Source organism: Triturus cristatus, chromosome 7 (genome assembly GCF_964204655.1).
Source record: "Triturus cristatus chromosome 7, aTriCri1.1, whole genome shotgun sequence".
In the NCBI taxonomy this organism is placed as follows: Eukaryota; Metazoa; Chordata; class Amphibia; order Caudata; family Salamandridae; genus Triturus; species Triturus cristatus.
The window spans coordinates 1872216675-1872237189 of record NC_140590.1 but is presented as its reverse complement, the minus strand read 5'-3'; the positions used below and the strand labels follow the sequence as shown (position 1 = coordinate 1872237189).

The following is a 20515-nucleotide window of genomic DNA, read 5'->3' as shown; positions in this document are numbered from 1 at the left end:
TTTCCCCATGCATTTTCCCATAGGACCTTTAGTCGAAGGTACAGCCCGAACGGCTGAACAGAATTACTTGAAATTTGGCAAAGAGGTAGTCCTCAGGTATGTGCCTTTTGCATATATGGAGTCAATCTGTTCAGCAGTTCCTGAGAAAATTGCAGTTAAAAGTACATATATATCTATATGCGCGCAACGTGCGCGCACGGTGCGCGCACCCTAACGTGAGCGAGCGTAATTCTGATTGGTGGTTACATGTCAGTCAACGTTCGAATCGGTCGAAATCAGGAAGTGTCTGCCGCCATTTTGTTTGTTTTGGGTGCGACAGTGAAAAAGAGAGGTGGCGAACGTGAAAAGGGGGCAGGGTAGAGAGTTCCTGACCCCCTAGCCTTTGTCAGGGGGTCCCTGAAGGACCCCGAAGGGTGAAAAAAAAAAATTTTTTTTTTTTTTTTTTAAATCGCGGGGTGCGTGCACGGTGAAGAACCTTAAAAAAAATGTATAATAATACATACATAACTTAGCATTTAAAAAACCGTACAAATTCACTTAAAAAACCATAGGTTTCACACACGTTATAGTTAGGAATTAGCATTTAAAAAACCTTGCAAATTCACTTAAAAAACCATAGGTTTCACACATGTTATAGTTAGGTGGACATTTCACTCGTAAAAAACCAATGAATTTCCCCCGTTATAGTTAGTTCAGATAACTATAACTCGCGCGACCGCCACTCTATCACAAGGATGATGTCATCAGTGATGTCATGAGTGATGCCACTGACCATGTCATGAGTGATGGAATATGTGACGTCATGAGCAGTGGATTGCGGGCGCGCGAGTTATAGTTATCTGAACTAACTATAACGGGGGAATTTCATTGGTTTTTTACAAGTGAAATGTCCACCTAACTATAACATGTGTGAAACCTATGGTTTTTTTAAGTGAATATATATATATATATATATATATATATATATATATATATATATATATATATATATATATATATATATATATATATATATATATATACACCATCACAGGAAACCCATTTGAAGTAGAGCCACAATTTCGGGATGTATTTTTAAAGTCCTTCAGTGAACCCAAGACGAAACTCTGCATGTTGAAATTCTTCTCCCTGCAGCTCCGGAACAGAAAGGATATGATATCCCTCACACAGACCTTTGCTTCTTAGGCGGTGCGTAGCCCCCACGGCCGGAGCCACCGTGATATAAATGATTCCTCAGTTTGAAACCAACCTGACAGCTGAGTGCGGCCTCATATCTGAGCAAACTGAGGAATCATTTATATCACGGTGGCTCCGGCCGTGGGGGCTACGCACCGCCTAAGAAGCAAAGGTCTGTGTGAGGGATATCATATCCTTTCTGTTCCGGAGCTGCAGGGAGAAGAATTTCAACATGCAGAGTTTCGTCTTGGGTTCACTGAAGGACTTTAAAAATACATCCCGAAATTTATAACACACGAATCAAACCCACTGGAGGGTACTAAAGATGCAGAATCGACTACAAGCCCCAGCATGCAATGTGAGACTTATGAAATTAATTCGGCACACCGGAGGCCAATAAAAGAGAGCATGCAGAGGGGACTTGAAGGCAAAGAATCCTGTTTCCTGTCGTTAGCCTCTGAAGAGAAGCAAACAGCTTCGAAACGCGTAAGGCTGAGGGATTTCATGACGAGATGGAAAGATGTATGTTTCACAAATAAAGAGGTTTGAAACCAACCTGACAGCTGAGTGCGGCCTCATATCTGAGCAAACTGAGGAATCATATATATATATATATATATATATATATATATATATATATAATCTACTGGCGGTCGCCAGTAGATAGTTATAGTTACAACCTAGTTTCCATAGGAAATCTCAAAATTCTATTTTGAATAACTTTGGCGCCGGTTGACGAATCCTCGTGAAATTTTCAAAACTAATGGGGCGCTCCGTTCAGCTCCTACCCTGAAAGTCTCGGGGTGATTCGTCAAGCGGGCGCCGAGAAAAATGGGGGGTCCCAAAACGCGGTTTCCCCATGCATTTTTCCATAGGACCTTTAGTCGCAGCTACAGCCCGAACGGCTGAACAGAATTACATGGAATTTGGCAGAGAGGTAGCCATAAGGTCAAGGAAGTGCCTTTTGCAGGTCTGGTGTAAATCTGTTCAGTATTTCCTGAGAAAATAGCATTTAAAAGCATATCAATATCTATACGCGCGCACGGTGCGCGCACCCTGCCGTGCGCGAGCGCAATTCTGATTGGTTGTTAGATGTCGGTAAACATTCGAATCGGTCGAAACCAGGAAGTGTCGGCGGCCATTTTGTCTCTCGCAGTCTGAGGGGGTGAAAAACAAAGGTGGAGAACGTGAAAACGGGGCAGAGTGGACAGTTCCTGACCCCCTAGCCTTGGTCAGGGGGTCACAGAAGGACCCCCAAGGTAGAAAAAAATATATATATTTTTTTTTTTAAATCGCGAGGTGCGCGCACGGTGTAAAACCTGAAAACAAAAAACAAAAACAAAAAACAAAACATAACTTAGCATTTAAAAAACCGTACAAATTCACTGAAAAAACCATAGGTTTCACACACGTTATAGTTACGAATTAGCATTAAAAAACCTTGCAGGAGGGAGGAGCCAAGATGGCGACCGGGACGGCAGCGTAGACTCCCGGCTCCGTGAACCTCCGCATCCCGCACGGATATCCTGAACGAGATCCTCAACCTGTGCTACGCGGTCGTGTTTCTGAAGGAGAGTGGCACCCGACTGTGTGACTCCGAGGTTTCTGGCTGCGGTATCGCCGGAGAAATTTGCGTTTGAACTTTGCGGCCTGTGCGGCCCTGGAGCCGGGACCTCGAGTGGACGCCGTGGCCGGGTGGCAGTTCAACAACAGCGGCCTGTTGTGACTGGGTGGAGTCGGTCCACCGGAGCGGTGCCAAACTCGGCCTACATTTCGTCGTGGTCGTTTCTACTGTCAAGCGTAGCGGACCGAGTGCATGCCCGGGGGTGCAATTCTCAGATCCTCCAGTGGCTGCCCCTGCCTTTGAAGGTGAGCTGCCCGGCCGCCGCCCGTATCCTGCTGTGATCATTGCGGGCCGCCCCCGGTTTATAACGGGAGCTGGTCAGTGGTGGGGACGACTGTTGCCCGTGACCACGCAACGGATAACTTTTCGCCTGCCCCTGGAACCCGGTCACCAGCGACGTGGACATCGAGACGCTTGTCCCAGGGTCCCGGCCCCGGTGAGGGTCGGGCATACTTGGCGGCCATCTTGTGGCGATGAAGCCTACCATCCTGTCCGCTGGGTCGCAGCGGGCTTGTGAGAGTGCGACTTTTGGGAGTGTGGCGGCGCGATCGCAGAGAGCTGTGCTGGGGTACGGCGACCTCCTCGAGGCCCTTGGTGCTCTTCACTCCTCCTTGGTTCATGGTGTCGGGGTCTTGGGGAGTAAGCTCGACGGTGTGGCGTCAGTGTTGGGGCAGTGGCGGCCCGCCTGTCTGCACGTACACAGGGACTACCCACACGGCGCACAGGAGGACACTGTGGCGGCCACCCCTGAGGTTAGTGCACAGCTGGACACTCCGGCCAGTATGTTACAGTGTATTTCTCCAGCTGAGGGCCTGATCTGTCCCGGAGGCATTGGACCTGAGTGGGATGTGGTGGCCTCGTCCCGCACATGCCCTCCTGCGACCCAGGGACAACTCCAGCAACTATTGTCTGCTTTGGCTGCTTCCGCCTTCCTGGACCTTGAGTGCAGTGCAGATCCTGGGGCAGCACTGGGAAGCCTGTTTCTCCACGCTGCGGACTGTGTTGATGCTCAGAGACTTCCACCCCACCTGTGTGCGTCGCTTCTCGGTCGTTTTTGGACACTCCTCTACCTTGGAACATCGGATATGGTGCTGGGTCGAGGGGTAGGCATGGGCAGAATTCCAAAGAGTGGTCAGGGATAAGGCTGATCCTTCGGGGGTGGTCATCTAGTGGACGGGCGGGCTCAGGGGTTGCGTGCTCTCCTGGCATAGCTGTTAGCATAATAGGTGCATAATGCTCCCCATCTTTCTTTGAGAAGATCGATTTTGTGCTGTTTATTGTTCACTTTGGGGGAAACTTACCGTGCGGGAGGGAGAAGCCGGGGGTATGTTTTGAAGGCCCTCCTCCAGTTTATTAATACTTTCTCTACCCCCCCTGTCTGGTGGGGTTCTTTTCCTACTTCTTTTTCCCTATTCTCCTATATTTCGGGTCTGGTTCCAGGGCGACAGGCACACTGCTGGGGGGGGGGGGGGGCCGTACTCATCTGCAGAGGTGCAGGGTTGGGGGTTGGGGGAGGGGATTCTTTAGTCTTTCTTCTCTTTTTCTATGGCCTCCTTTTTCTTCTCTGATTCTTTTTGTTTTTCTGGGATCAGCGTGCTACACCTCCTTTGCTATGACTCGTTGCCGTTCCATGTGTACCACAATTTCCGGGGTGTTCTCTGGGAGTTCTGGCGGGGGACTGTAGGCGCAACTGTTTATGATATTCTTCTTCATCCTGATGTTCTTGTGTTTGCGCCGTTGACCTAATAGATTGCTGTAAATCGCTTACGTCTATTACTTTGCATACCTGTTATTGCTGTTTGAACATTGTTTGGCACCTGATCCTTCTGCCTTGTTTCATTATAAAATGAAAACCTTTTTCTCCTGGTGCCCTACCTACGCTGTTCACAGTATTAGCATTACGATTCTGCTCCCCGAAGTGCTGCCTGTGTTTACATTGCCCGTTTTTTGCTCTGATTGCTTAGCGGCCGGCCCCGGGGGGTTGTAGGCCCATACTTGTTCTTGAGTGAAATGTCAATAAAGGTTTTCAAAAATAAAAAAAAAAAAAAAAAAAAACCTTGCAAATTCACTTAAAAAACCATAGGTTTCACACATGTTATAGTTAGCTGGACATTTCACTCGTAAAAAACCAATGAAATTCCCCCGTTATAGTTAGTGCAGGCAACTATAACTCACGCGACCGCAATCCTCTGCTGATGACGTCAGATATTACATCACTGATGACATATGTGTCTTTCTGAAAAATAAATATTTGTAATATATGTATAGCTAAAGATTAATGGAAGAAGACATGGGTAAATAAGTGTCTAAATACAGTGATGTAATATCTGACGTCATCAGCAGAGGATTGCGGTCGCGTGAGTTATAGTTGCCTGCACTAACTATAACGGGGGAATTTCATTGGTTTTTTACGAGTGAAATGTCCAGCTAACTATAACATGTGTGAAACCTATGGTTTTTTAAGTGAATTTGAAAGGTTTTTAAATGCTAATTCGTAACTATAACGTGTGTGAAACCTATGGTTTTTTCAGTGAATATATATTCACTGAAAAAACCATAGGTTTCAGGCACGTTATAGCTAGGAATTAGCATTTAAAAAACCTTAGAAATTCACTGAAAAAACCATAGGTTTCAGGGGCGATATAGTTAGCTGGACTTTTCACTCGTACAAAACCATAGAAATTCCCCTGTTATAGTTAGTTCAGCTAACTATAACTCGCGCGCCCGCAATGCACTGCTGATGATGTCACATATTACATCACTCATGACATGGTCAGTGACATCACTGATGACATCTCAAATGACATCACTGATGACATCATCCAGTGAATGTGTGTTTTTCTGAAAATTATATATGTTTTATATATGTATATTTCAAGGTCGATGGAAGAATAAATGGGTATATAAATGTCTAAAGGGATGATTTGTTTTTGAAAAATTGATTGTATTACTGACTGATTAAGTGTATCTTAGTGAGTAATGTTTAAATATGTAAATATCTGTATCCGTCTCTCACTTTGTGTATAAGTGGCGGCATGGGTTGGTGAGTAGCTACAAGAGTGTCTATATAGGTTATTAGTTGATTTTTTGAGTATCAGTATGAGTGTCTGATGTCTGTATGGTTCGGTGGGGGGTATTACGTAGTGCATAGGTGCATGTGAGTGACTCACTGTTTGTATGTGTTGAAGACAACATGTGTGCAGGACTGTATGGGTGGATGAGTGTGTGCATGGGTGTGTTAGTGAGTGAATGACTGTATCAATAGTGTCTCTATGAGTAACTACATATGTTTTAAACTAGTATATGTGACTATTGGTGTATATAAGTGAGTATATGTGAGAGTGAGAGATTGAAAGAGTTCCTGTATGAATAAGTATGTGTTTCTATAAGTGATTGTTTAAAGGACTAAGTATGTGTAAGTTTCTGTAGAAGTAAGTGTGGTGGTGTGTATATAACTGAATATGCAGGTAAACGGATGTTTGATTCTTTATTAGCATGAGTGACTACGTGTGTGAGTAACTTTATGGATGAGTGGTGTTGTGTAACAGAATGTATAGGTGTATGAATACATATGATGAGTGAGTGCATGTATGAGTGACTGTATAGGACTGTTGGTGAATGAGTGGATGTGTATGTGGATCTTACAATTACTGAATAGGTTGTTGTAACTGGTATTGGTATGTCCATTGTTTTGAAAATTTTAATTTCTATTTTTGAATGTGTGTATGAAAGGTTATATTAGGGGGAGAGGAGGTCTGCCACTCTATCACAAGGATGATGTCATCAGTGATGTCATGAGTGATGTCACTGACCATGTCATGAGTGATGTAATATGTGACGTCATCAGCAGTGCATTGCGGGCGCGCGAGTTATAGTTAGCTGAACTAACTATAACGGGGGAATTTCTATGGTTTTGTACGAGTGAAAAGTCCAGCTAACTATATCGCCCCTGAAACCTATGGTTTTTACAGTGAATTTCTAAGGTTTTTTAAATGCTAATTCCTAGCTATAACGTGCCTGAAACCTATGGTTTTTTCAGTGAATTTCAAAGGTTTTTTTAATGCTAATTTCTAACTATGCCTACAGAGATAGGACATGTGAAGAAAGAAGGAAAAACGCACAGAAAGAAAAAAAAGAAATGCAGAAAGAAGCAACAGAAGTCCTCAAAGACGAAGAAAAGTGCAGGAAGAAGTATAACGTGCAGAAAGAACAAACAGAAGAGCAGAAAGAAGCCTTGTTGCAAAATCATCCTGTACCCTCAACTTTTTCAGACGGATACTGGTGGTAACTGAGTCTGCCTAAGCAGTCCTAGAGCCAGTGCTATGTTAAAAGACACTCAGAATACAGTGAAAACACCTACATACACTAGGGCACACTATGTGTAGGGGTCCCCCTGTGATTAGCATGGCCTCCTCTGTAAGCCCCTAGTATATAATAGGGCAGGGGATTAAAACTACCTCTTAAAACGCACCACAGGGCGTGTTTGAACACGTCACCTCATGCCCCGTCCCCTCCCTTCCCCACTGTGTAAACACACCCTGTAGCCATTTTAAGTTGGGAGATTAAGTCCTCTTGAATCCTGAGGGTCCCTAGGGTCCAACTAGACCACTAGGTACCTCCAGTAAGCGCCACAGAGCTGCGTTGCAGAGAGGTGTAAAAAGTGGCACGGCCTGCACCACCTCTCTGCAACGCAGAGCAGTGGTGCTTACTGGAAGCACCTGGTGGGCTAGTTGGACCCCAGGGTCCCTCAGGATTGAAAGGGAATTATTTCCCCAACTTAAAAACGCACCACAGGGCGTGTTTGCACACGTCACCTCAGGCCCCGTCCCCTCCCTTCACCACTATGTAAACGCGCCCTGTGGCCGTTCTGATACAGAGATTAAGTCCCCTTGAATCCTAAGGGTCCCTAGGGTCAAACTAGCCCACTAGGTACCTCCAGTAAGCGCCACAGAGCTGCGTTGCATGGAGGTGTAAAAAGTGGCGTGGCCTCAGAACACCTGTCTGCAACGCAGCTCCATGGCGCATACTGGAGATACCTGTTGGGCTAGTTGGCCCTCAGGGACCCTCAGTATTGAAGGGGAATTAATTCCTCAACTTACAACTGGCCAGGGGGCGCGTTTGCAGAGTGCTGCAAGGAGGGGGCATGGCCCCCGGCGCGATGCCGGTCTTTTATTTATTTATTTTAAAGAAGGAGGGCTGTGTGGCCCCCTTTCTTTTTCTACTTTATTAGCCCTGGGGACCCCATCCCCCAGGGCCTGCACCCTAATTTTTTTTGTTGAAAAAAATTAATTTTGCCCTCTCAAGGTCTTAACCGGGGACCGCAACCCCCGGGTCATGGCCCTTTTTTTTTATTCTTTAGGAGGGGGGCTGTGTTGCTGGACAAACCGTATGTACCTATCACCATGACGATTTGCGTGATATTCATTAAAAGGCGACTATGCATACAATGAATCCACGTAGAATGTATTCACACCGCTAGTGAAGCTCTGACATGTCTGACACCCTACCGGGCCTAATCCCGGTGCCCCCGCTGGTGGGTACTCTCCAAGTAGACACCCTTGTCGTTTATTTATACAAACATGGGTAGCTATTGACGGGCACATTTAACACACATGCACACCAAGCCAATCAAAGGGTATTCGACGAAAATTCGACCAAACTATGCAAGAAACCCCCTCATGGTTAATAAAACACACATCCACCGCCGGATGTGTAATACTTTTTATTTTACTCTCTGGAAAGGAGACAAACCTCACTTGAGAGTCACAGCGTGCTCCTGGCTGAGCCCAATGCTGTGTTACACCCACCAGTGCCCGCCGAGTGCCACACACCTCTGTGTTGTATTCCACCATCTAGTGCTTATGCCATGACACTCTCTAGCACATGTGCACTGTAACACCACCCCGTGAATATGTCATGCCACACTTGCCTTCGCACGGGTTATATTGCCCCATCTAACGTGCCTTCCTCGATGCCTATGTTATAAAGCACAGCGCTATGCCATACATATTACAATCTGGGATCCATATCTTTGTCACAGTGCATATGCAATGTTACACTACCCAGCACATATTTTATATTACAACTTTAGAGACAACTTAGGTTACACAACACTGCCCTGTGCATATTACACTCCAAGGCACATATCGCATAGCACGCGCTAGTGCCTGTGCTATCTCGCGCTCTCCAATGAATCTGTCATTGCGCACAATGTATTGCATATTATATTTCACGCCCCGGTTCATCTTATATCACACTTTTTGGTGCATAGTTTATACCATATACTATATCTAGTTTTCATTTTCAATCGTGCTCTCAGGACTATGTTCTATATAACACTGCGTCCACCTACCCTTTTCACGGGCATTACATTTTGCGATGGGGGGTGGAGGGTCAGGGGGTGTTTCTGCCAAGTGAGCCCAGAGTCACAGTCCCAAACGTCCTCTTCTTCCTGAATAAAAGTGAGATTATGCTGCACACTTGTTCATATTTTAAGTAGTTCGCACAGACACACATTTTAAAAACAATAAAGTTCCTAATACCCACCTTCTATGAACAGTTAGCTTGCTGCCCCATCCACCGCCTCACTATCCTCTGTTGTCTGAATCCATGGACTAGCCTCCTCCCTCCTGCCATGCATGGTCTGATGTGTTGCCACTGCCCTCCATTTAGCATGATGTACCAGTCCACTCCTCCTGCCCTCCATTGCCCAATTCTATGGGCAATCATTGACCTCCTGCTTAGCCTCTGTGTTTAGCTTGCTGCCCCTATTCTCCTTCCCCCTGCCCTCCGATGTCTTTGTGCATGCCCCTGCTCCATCCTTTTTGACCACCATGTTCCATGGACCTGCCACTCCTATCTACTCTGAGTGTTCTGTTGAGCTGCCACTCCCCTCCCACCTGCCTAGCATTGTCAGATGACTGTAACCTGTCCCTGCCACCTCCACCCTGCCTGTCCACATGCCATGCCCCTATCCCCTTCCTCCTGTCCTTCATGGTCCATTTTACTGCCACACCCTTCTGCCCTCCCTGGTCTGTTGTGCTGCAACTGCTCCTCCTGCCTGCCCCGCGCGGTCTGTTGTGAGGCCCCTTCCCCTGAACTCTCTTGTCTGTGCCCAGGTCCTGACCCTCCCTTCTATCCTCCATGGTCCTTTGTGCATGCCCCTGCACCCTCCCTCTTGCCCATCATAGCCATTGTGCTGCCACTAACCCTCCCGCTTGCCATGCATGGTCTTCTGTGCTGCCATGGCCCCTCCCACCTTCCCTGTGTGGTCAGCTAGCTGCTCCTGACCCCCTCCCACCTTCCCTCCATGGTCTGTGTGTATGCCATCAGTCTCACTGTTGCTCTCCATGGTGTGTCTTGTTTCTAGTGCCCATCCTTCCTGACCTCCATGGTCATCTTGCTGCTCCTGCCCTGCCCCCTTGCCCCCAGCCCTCTGTTTCCATGTGCAGACCCCTATTCCCTCCTTCCTGGCTTGTCGGTTCCATTGTAATGCCCCTGATCCGTCCCTCCTGCCCTTTATGGTCTGTTATGCTGCAGCTTTCTCTCCTGTCTGTCCATTATGGTCAGCTAGCTACCATTGCCTCTTTCCCCTCTGTTGTCTGTTGTCCATGTGCATGGTCCTGTCCCCTCCCTATTGCTTTCTATGGATTGTTGTGCTGCACTCCCGTCCTGCATGCCCTGTGTGGTGTATTGTGCTGCTGCAAACCCTGATGCCTGCCCTGTAGGGTCAGTTTGGTGCACCTCTCAATGTCCCTCCTGTCCTCTGTTATCCGAGTCCATGTCACTACCCCAATTCCTCCTGCCTACCATGATCCAATGTACCATACTTGCGAACATTTTGAACTTGGTAAGAGGGAGATTTTGAAATAAAACTGGGGTATTGATTTTCCCCTTTGAGTTGCATTGAAAAAGAGAAGATTGTAGACAGGAACCAGATCAAGTAAAGCCCATTTGAGCTTAAAAACATTGGACGTTTCCTGGCTGAAACGGGTCTGTTGGCATGTATGGTTGTATGACCACTGCCTCTTCCTTCTGCCCACAATGGTCTATTACATCACCACAGCCTCTCTTGCTAGTCCTGTATTGTTGGTTTGTAGCCCCTGCCCCCCTTTCCACTGCCCTCCATAGTCTGTTGTGCTGCCACTGCCCTTCCTGCCTGCCTAGTGTGGTCAAATTGTTGCCTCTGCACTCTCCTACCTGCCTTCAATTTTCAGAGTCCGTGCCCCTGGCCTCTGCCTCTCAACAGTATCCCAATGAACAACTAGATTGCTAACATTCTATATTTATTACAAACGTGTGGAACGCCTGACGTCATCTTGATGTAATCAAAACTGTAATGCCTAGAGCATTTCCTTTAGAAATTACATATATGAGATGGTCTTATTTACATCAAAATTAGGGTTAGTGCTCTAAAAAACTAAAATGAGGACATATTTTCTGAGTTTTCAAATAGCAACAAAGAACTTTTAAATTATTTGTAATCTTAGTTTTTTTATCCAGTTGACCACTTGATTAAATGTTGCATCCAAGGGGAGAGGGTGTGGTGTTACTTCCAGAGCTGCAGACTTTGCAACTGGGGAACCAGGTTGGAGTTTCTGCTTCAGCACAACATTCTGTGATTCTGGTCAAATCACTTAATCTCCCCATGTCTACAACCAAAATGAATTTGATCTTGTGTGATGTAACCAATGCTCATGTAAAGCACTCCAATACCTGACAAGTCTGCACTATATAAAACTGCAAATACACAAAAAATAAGTGTTTTGCACACTTCTGTCATTGGGCTACATTTGGGGGATATTTGGGCTACATTTGGGCTACATTTGGGTTCTTTTGTCTCTGGTGGCCATTTTAGGAGATTTATTTGTTATGAAGTTTCCTAATTTCCTCATTTACTGCAATCTCCTCAGTAGGAAATGCTTTCAGTTTTTTACTTTGATTCCATCAAGAAGGTATTCAGATATGTCACACATTTTCCATAAATTCTGAATGTTAGCACTCTAGTTGCTCATTAGATCACTGTAGTAAAGCTACTGCTCACCACGGAAGTCTGCTGCTAGTATTAGAAGTGCATGTTTCAGTCTGCATGTCAGAATTTTTTAATGAAATGGAAGAGGATTTGAGAAGTCACTCAAAATATGCCCTAATTTTTCTTTCTTCAGCACTAATCATAATTTCTACGGCAAAATGAACCCCCTCATTGTGTCCCTTTTTAAATTAAATGTTTTAAGTGTTACCAGTTTATTTCAATCAAGATGGCTTCAGGTTGGAAGGAACACATGGATTGGTGCATGTTTCGGGAAAAGGTGGTGTATGTGGCGAGAGGTAAGCCTGGGACATGGGTGAAAGTATGGGGCCCCTGGAACGCCTTCCGCGGGGGAATCTGTGCTCCACCGTTATTGCCCGATCCGTCGCCGGCCCCCGTCCCCTTAGCCAACTCATCCTCCCGGTACCGGGCATTGGGTTTACCCAGCCCTAGTTTTGATCTCTCCCCCCCTCTTGAGATTCCTATGGATGGCTAGGATCCCCCTCTAGGGGAGCACGTGTTGCTATTTCCGATTGAGGATTGCCTTGTGGGTTTGTTTGTATTTGTTGTTCTTTCAGTTTAAAATGGAACCGTATAGTGGGGTCTGGATGGTGTGGCTCTCAACGATGTTAACTCCTGTGCATGCTCATCCGCAGCACCATGTGTTTTATAAATGTATATCGTATGCGCCTTTCATTGCTAGCGGCCGGCCGGAAGGTTGTAGGCCCATATCTGTATATTTTTGAGTCTTGTAATAAACGGTTTCAAAAAAAAAAAAAAAAAAAAAAATTGGCTTCAGGTATGCCATACTTTTGTCATAAGTAAGACAGTAAGCGCTCTAGTTGATCTTAAGAACACTCTGGGACGTTCTGTCATTGGGCTACATTTGGGCTACATCTGGGTGATATTTGGGCTACATTTGGGCTCTTTTGTCTCTGGTGGCCATCTTGGGAGATTTATTTGTTATGAAGTTTCCTAATTTCCTCATTTACTGCAGTCTCCTCAGTAGGAAATACTTTTAGTTTTTTACTTTGATTCCATCAAGAAGGCATTCAGATGTGTCACACATTTTCCATAAATTCTGAATGTTAGCACTCTAGTTGCTCATTAGATCACTGTAGTAAAGCTACTGCTCACCAGGCAAATCTGCTGCTGGTATTGAAAGTGCATGTTTCAGTCTGCATGTCAGAATTTTTTTATGAAATAAAAGAGGATTTCAGAAGTCAAAATGTGTTTTTCTTTCTGCAGCACTAATCATAATTTATATGGCAAAATGAACCCCCTCATTTTGTTCCTTTGTAAATTAAATGTTTTAAGTGTTACCACTTTATTCCAATCAAGATGGCTTCAGGTGTGCCATACTTTTGTCATAAGTAAGACTGTTAGCGCTCTAGTTGTTCTTTAGAACACTCTGGGAAGCTGCAGTAGAAAAACAAAGGAATCAACTGACAGTCGCTGCCCTTGTTGGATGTACATGTTTTACTGAGAATGTCAGACTTCATTCTCACATGACTGAGAAAGATAATGTGAATTTACAGAAAATATGCTCTCAACGTAGCTTATAGATCACCTTCCAAACCTCTGTGGGAAAAGCATGAGAAAATAGTTTTCTCTAAAACATGGTTCATGATATCACAACAGAAGGCTTTTTCACATGGTAAAATCACCTTAGAACACACCACAATTCCTTAAATGAGTATGGTACCATCAACAAATGATTTATAATGTAACTAAAGTCTTAAAACCTTCTATTAACTGCAATGCTTTTTAATGAGGTGCTATCATGTATATTGGTCCCAAGATGGCTGCCAACACTTCTTGGATGAAGTGCTGACAGCCAATCAGATCTCAGGATGAGATGTGTGGTTAGGCTCCGCCCAGATATATATATGATTTTACTTTTGATTTTCTCAGGAACTACTGAATGGATTTACACCATTTCATGAAAAGGCACATGCCTGACCTGAGGACTACCTCTCTGCCAAATTTCAAGTAATTCTGTTCAGCCGTTCGGGCTGTACCTTGGACTAAAGGTCCCTATGGAAAAATGCATGGGGAAAACGCGTTTTGGGACCCCCCTTTTTTCTCGGCCCCCGCTTGACGAATCACCCCGAGACTTTCAGGGTAGGAGCGGAGCGCCCCACCAATTTGAAAATTTTGCGAGGATTCGTCAACCGGCGCCAAAGGTATTCCAAATAGAATGTTGCGGATTTCCTATGGAAACACGGTCCTAACTATAACTATCTACTGGCGACCGCCAGTAGATAATCTACTGGCGGTCGCCAGTACGGCTGAACAGAATTACTTGAAATTTGGCAGAGAGGTAGTCCTCAGGTCTGGGATGTGCCTTTTGCAGGTCTGGTGTAAATCTGTTCAGTATTTCCTGAGAAAATAGCATTTAAAAGCATATATATATCTATAAGCGCGCACCGTGCGCGTACGGTAAAACATACCGTACGCGCACGCTGCCGTGCGCGAGCGCGCTTCTGATTGGTTGTTAGATCTTAGTAAACATTCGAATCGGTCGAAACCAGGAAGTGTCGGCCGCCATTTTGTCTCTCGCAGTCTGAGGGGGTGAAAAACAAAGGTGGAGAACGTGAAAAGGGGTCAGGGTGGACAGTCCCTGACCCCCTAGCCTTTGTCAGGGGGTCCCAGAAGGACCCCCAAGGCCCAAAATTTGTTTTAATTTTTTTACGAAAAATCACGGAGTGCGCGCAGCGTACGCGCACGGTAGAAACGGAAAAATTCCGCCAACTGCGCAACGTGGGCACGCGGTGCGTGCAGCGCACCGCTCGCCCACGCGCACCGTGCGCGTACGGTACGCGCACGGTGAAAAACCTTAAAAAAAAATAAATAAATAATAAATACATAACTTAGCATTTAAAAAACGGTACAAATTCCCTGAAAAAACCATAGGTTTCACACACGTTATAGTTAGGAATTAACATTTAAAAAACCTTGCAAATTCACTTAAAAAACCATAGGTTTCACACACGTTATAGTTAGGAATTAACATTTAAAAAACCTTGCAAATTCACTTAAAAAACGATAGGTTTCACACATGTTATAGTTAGCGGGACATTTCACTCGTGAAAAACCAATGAAATTCCCCCGTTATAGTTAGTGCAGGCAACTATAACTCAAGCGACCGCAATCCTCTGCTGATGACGTCAGATATTACATCACTGATGACATATGTGGCTTTCTGTAAAATAAATATTTGTACTATATGTATAGCTAAAGGTAAATGGAAGAATAAATGGGTAAATAAGTGTCTAAATACAGTGATGTAATATCTGACGTCATCAGCAGAGGATTGCGGTCGCGTGAGTTATAGTTGCATGCACTAACTATAACGGGGGAATTTCAATGGTTTTTCACGAGTGAAATGTCCAGCTAACTATAACATGTGTGAAACCTATGGTTTTTTAAGTGAATTTGCAAGGTTTTTTAAATGTTAATTCCTAACTATAACGTGTGTGAAACCTATGTTTTTTTCAGTGAATATATATATATATATATATATATATATATATATATATATATATATATATATATATATATATATATATATATAAAACACACCACACACACATATATATGTATGTTACTTTTCGGGTACTATGTACATTAATACAAATACATACAAATATATATATAATATTTAATATCTGCTCCGGCGCCCACGGGCATGGGTCGGACTATTCAGCGCTTATGACTTTGCTGAGTATTACCCTGGAAGAGAAGTAGGATTACAGGTAAGCAATTTATCTTTTTCCTATAAATGAGTAATTCTGCGGGCTACGAGCAGAGCTGTGCAATTCTCTTACCTGAAGAACGGGTGACGCGGTCTTCACCCCCGCTCTCCGGACGGTAGATACAATAGGCGTCTTCCTCATCTTTTATAGGGAATGAAACGATCTCATGTTCTGTAATATGAAGTAAACATTAAGGAACAATTCTACGCCATACAGTCAATGAATCAGTGAAGAGGGAGTATCCTCTGGGAAGGATCTTCTATCAGTGGTCGCCCCGGTAGCATCAGAGGAGACATGACACGTGCCTCTGTTTATCTGAGGGACTGTGAAGAGCTGCAAGTCCCGAGAGAGGTAAATATCTGTCAAACAGTAGTATTATTATTGTTATTATTAGGGTTTGGTTGGCCCGTGAGGCATTCCCACCAGCAGGAACCTGTCACGGGGCTTCCACACATGCACAGAGAAAGTAATCTGACTATTTGCTGACAATGTCACACACTGATCTACACCGAATAAAGAAAAATATATAAATCACAGAACCAAGCGAAAACACAAGAGCAGCTGGGAGACACAGACTAAATAAATGTGCGTGTCACTGTCAAACCTTCCAATAACAGGGAAATTCCCAAAGAAACACATCTGTATCTATTCCAAAACTCTGTTTCCATGGGACAGGAAATCTGCAGCTTAGGTATGTGACCCCTGCTCAGGAGCCACAAACATATTCCAACCAAGCAAAGATGTCAGTCAATACAATACCCCTTCTCTCAACCTGTGAGCACAATGTGGCCTGGTGCAGAGTTGTCCTCTATGTACAAGTGGAGGGGTTCCGGGCAGGCATGGCTGCACCTTTCTCAATGCCCACAGCACTGGCACACAGTCTCTCTGCACACATGTAGGGGATGGAAAATGGGACTGCAGTGTCTGTGTCGAAGGGGGGGGGGGTTAGACTGGGACTTCTCTTCTGTCTCTGTTCCTGATTGTTTAAGAAAGGGGACACTTCATTCTGCTCATGTGGTGGGTGCTCCTGCTTGGAGAAATCCCCCGTGCTACCTGCTGTGAGAAGCATCACTTTACACAACAGCTGTGTCTGGAACACAGTCTGAGAAGAACACCTAAAAGCAGAACCGACCCAGTAGAGCCAGATACTCTCTCTGGAAAAAGAGTGTAAATGTTGGATCTTAACTATCCTACTTGGTTCAAGTAAGTACTAAGATCTTCTTGGCCAAGGAAGGAGTACTCAAAAACCTGCTGGGGTGTGTGTCTGCCTGACAGCCAGTCTCCCAGAGGAGAAGGGACATCACCTGAAATACGTACTTGCTGCTAGAGGTGCAGAGGGCCTGCCTAGTGCCTAGAAGCCTTTCTGCTGTCTGAGAGAGGAAAGGAGTGTGCCAGACTCTGACGGGGGAAATACTGTTGAGGAGGAGAAGCCTAGAATGTCCCCCCATTTAATGGAGCAGCCACAGAAAGTGGGTGGACAACATCAGGGAGCAAGGTCAGGAGTGACCCTTACTGTGAGTTTGTTTGTGGTTCCCCTGGTCTCTCTGCAGATTCTACCCGAGAACTACCCCAAATATTGCACCAAATCAAGCGTAGTCATGTCCGCTATCAACCTGTTGTAGGAAGGGGGAATCTGACTATATGGTTGCCCCCACTTTTTTCCTGGTGTTTTGCTGGTTTATGGCTTAGTTGGACTGGGATCCTGCTATTCAGGGCCCCAGTCTATCTGCTTTCTCTGTAAAATGGTTTGCATGTACATTAGGTACATTTCTAATTGGATTCTGGAGTGCCTTATAAGCCCCTAGTATATGGTATACTATGTACCTAGGCCATAGGTACCTCAGAGGCCTACCAAGGGCTGCAGCGTGTATTATGCCACCCCTGGGAAGCACTCCAAAATGGCACCACAGGTCTGCAACTGCAACCTGGGTAAAGGTGTGCTTGCACCCCTTACAGTGGTATAGGCTACCTATATCCACCTATACATACAGACACATATAAACCTATAAGCCACTCCTATGGCAGGCCTTGACAATCCTGAAGGCAGAGTGCTTGGTTTTATGTGAGAGGGTGCCCAAGCATGAGCTGAGCCACTCTGCAGCTTTCGGAAATACTTCCTTATGGCTGTTCTGTGATACAGCCATACCATATACTCTTAAGTGCATTATAACCTTGCGGTAAATGCTAACTTTGGAATGGCTGCATCAAAACATGTCGTGTTTGGTGTCAAACATCTTGGAATACTACCCCCCCCCCCCGCCAGTCCTGGCGGCAGGGGTGGCATTTCACCCTTCTAGAGGGAGAGACATGTTCACACTGGGTAAACCCGGTAGGACTTTCCTGAGCCCTGGCATCGCAAAATGGATGCCTCTGCCAAAGACAAGGGTCTGGCCTCCTGCTGCCGACTGAACCTCCGGCAGGGGAGGCCTGGACAATAGGTTTCCTGTCGAGGGGAGGTGTCCCCACCTCCCCAGACAGGCTGATGTGTATTGGGGCTGGGCGGGAGCACTCTCTGGTGCTTGAAGTCCTGCACTAGGGGCACATTTGGTGTCCCAGTGCATACTCAAGTTCAAACCGGTTGCAGGGGCTATCTGCCCCTGCTCTGGCACGAAACTGGTCAAAGGAAATGGGTGTAACCACCCCTCTTTCTTGGCCCACCCATAGGTGGGGCCTTAGAGTTAGTCCATCCGCTAAACTTGGTATAAGTATAGGAACCCAGTCCCTAGGACTTTAGATTACCCTGGACAAAACTCTGCAACGTACATCCTGGACCTTCGACGTTCTATCCTGACTAGAAGACTGAAGAGATCTCCCTTGGGGTCAAGGAGTGATTTCCCTGCTTGGCAGGCACCAAAGAAGCAACTGACCGGTCTGCATCGCTGAAGCTCCCGCTGGACGCCGAAGTCTTTGCATCTCCAGAGGTGGATTTGCAGACTTCCCCGAGGCTACCCTGAGTCCACAGCAAAGCTGAGGCCCGTGGTTATCGTGGGTGACGTGGAACCGTGACCCCTGGACACCGTGAACTTTTGCAGCAACACTATCTTCCTGGTCCTCCTCGAAGTTGTTCTTTGGGCTCCCAGTAGCCCCAGCCTTGAGCACCTCCTGCACCGAAGATTGGGTGCCTCCACTCCACGAGTGACCCGTGGGCCCGTTTCAAGTGCGACCTGTCGAGGCTCATTTGCGATCACTAGCCCGTTGGCTAGCAGGTCCCCACGAAGGCAACTGCTCTTCTTCTTGGGCTTTCCTGGTTGCTCCAGACATGCCCGGACTTACCCTCGCTGGGTGAGTCTCTCAGACCTTGCTGGTCTGCACCGCAGTCCTTTCTCTGCATTCCTGTGACTTGCCGTTGCCAAGGCTTGTTGGGTCCAATCTAGTCGCCGACACCGCAGCACTCGACAGACTTCGTGGGACAGCTCGAATCCGGCTCGTGGATTTGTCGACGCCTCCTGGACCTCACGGATGAAGAGTCAATACACCCATCAACTGACCTGAGGCACCCGACATTTGTGGGCATTGGTCCATCCTGCCCTCGGTCACTGGCTAGTGACCCAGACTGTGTCCCCTCTGCTTTCAGGTTCCTTACATCCTAGATCCAGACTTGGATCTCTTTGGACACTTCTCCTCTTCACGGCAGCAGCAGTTCTTTGCAGGCTTCCATTGAAATCGACGACGCGACCCGACACCAAAAGACACCTATGCACCCGGCTTCCCTGGGTGAGGTAACTCGAGTACTCCGGTGCTCCTGCGGGTGCTAGCCCTAGAACTTCCTAAGTCCAAAAGGGTTTGGTCCTGACTCGATTCTAAGTGTCCCTAATCTTTAAATTTCCAACCGCGACATTGTCCACAGAAGATAATGGGAACCCGCGGTTGTGTTCTCACACTGCATACAGTCCCCTTGGGTCCCCTGTGTCACTACCTTGGGTGGTTCCTTGGGGTCCCAGCGATTCTACAGGCTCTAAGCCTTGTGTCTAGTTCAGTCGTTGTTCTTATACCACTTTTTTGGTATATAGTTTGGTACGCCCCTAGGGCCCAAACGTGTATTTGTGCTATTACTGATAATTGCTCACTTATACTTCGAACTCCAGTCTCATAAAGAGACTAGAGGGGTGCGTTTTATCTTAAATACATCTATTTGAAATATATACCTGGTGTGGTTGTCCTTTCATTTGATCATTCAAGAGATTATAGACTGGTAAAGCAAGCTGCTTTACATTCCTTCAAGACTTAGCCTGAAGGCTGCTCTCCACAGCTACCACTAGGATAGCTTTCAATAAAGGTTGTCTTTAACCATTCACCATAAGGGGTTGTTTGTACTGATACAAGGTGCCCACTAGAACTAGTGGACAGCATATACCAGGCCACCTTCTCAAACCTGTGGACTGTGAACTAGTGCTGGTGACGCCACAATCTCAAGAAGATGCACTGCTAGTGTGCGAGCCTCACCTTCACGAGAGGTCGTAACTGTACATCACCGCCGTGGGACGGATAATCCTGGAGGTGGTAACTGCACGTCGCTACAGTGAAGCACCTCAACATGTGTAAGCCACACAGCTGCATCTACTGACGAAGCCATACTGCGATATTCGTCCCACATCAGCACCAAAGAAAGAGTAAAGCGAAGATGGAAGGAGCACTGGCCGCACTCGTCTCACACACAAACCTGTAAAAACCAGAATGCCGGCTTCGCAAGGCTTTACCAGGGACAGGAGCAAAGGGCCGAGATGTGCTCCAAGGGAGTTAAGCATGAAGACTTGAAACTTTATTTAATTACAGTTTTTCCTTAGCACCACTGCACCACAAGGGTGAGAGGTCTTTACAAGGATTTTCCAAGAACAGAGTTTAAACCTCACACAGCTTTAAAATGCGGAGGACTGTATCCCAGGGACGTGGAACCCAGATCAAGGGTTCAGGAGGTAGGAGAAAGGGGGA

The 20515-nt window shown here is 46.1% G+C and overlaps 1 protein-coding gene across 3 annotated transcripts in view; it reads right to left on the bottom strand.

Annotated features, from left to right (window-relative positions):
- Positions 1-20515, bottom strand: part of LOC146813554 (uncharacterized) — a 185981-nt gene that overhangs the window by 21307 nt on the left and 144159 nt on the right. For all 3 annotated transcript variants that reach the window (XM_085620326.1, XM_085620327.1, XM_085620328.1), the window contains one exon: positions 15659-15757. In XM_085620326.1, coding sequence (XP_085476452.1) covers positions 15659-15757 — 99 coding nt within the window. The remainder of the gene's footprint in view (positions 1-15658; positions 15758-20515) is intronic.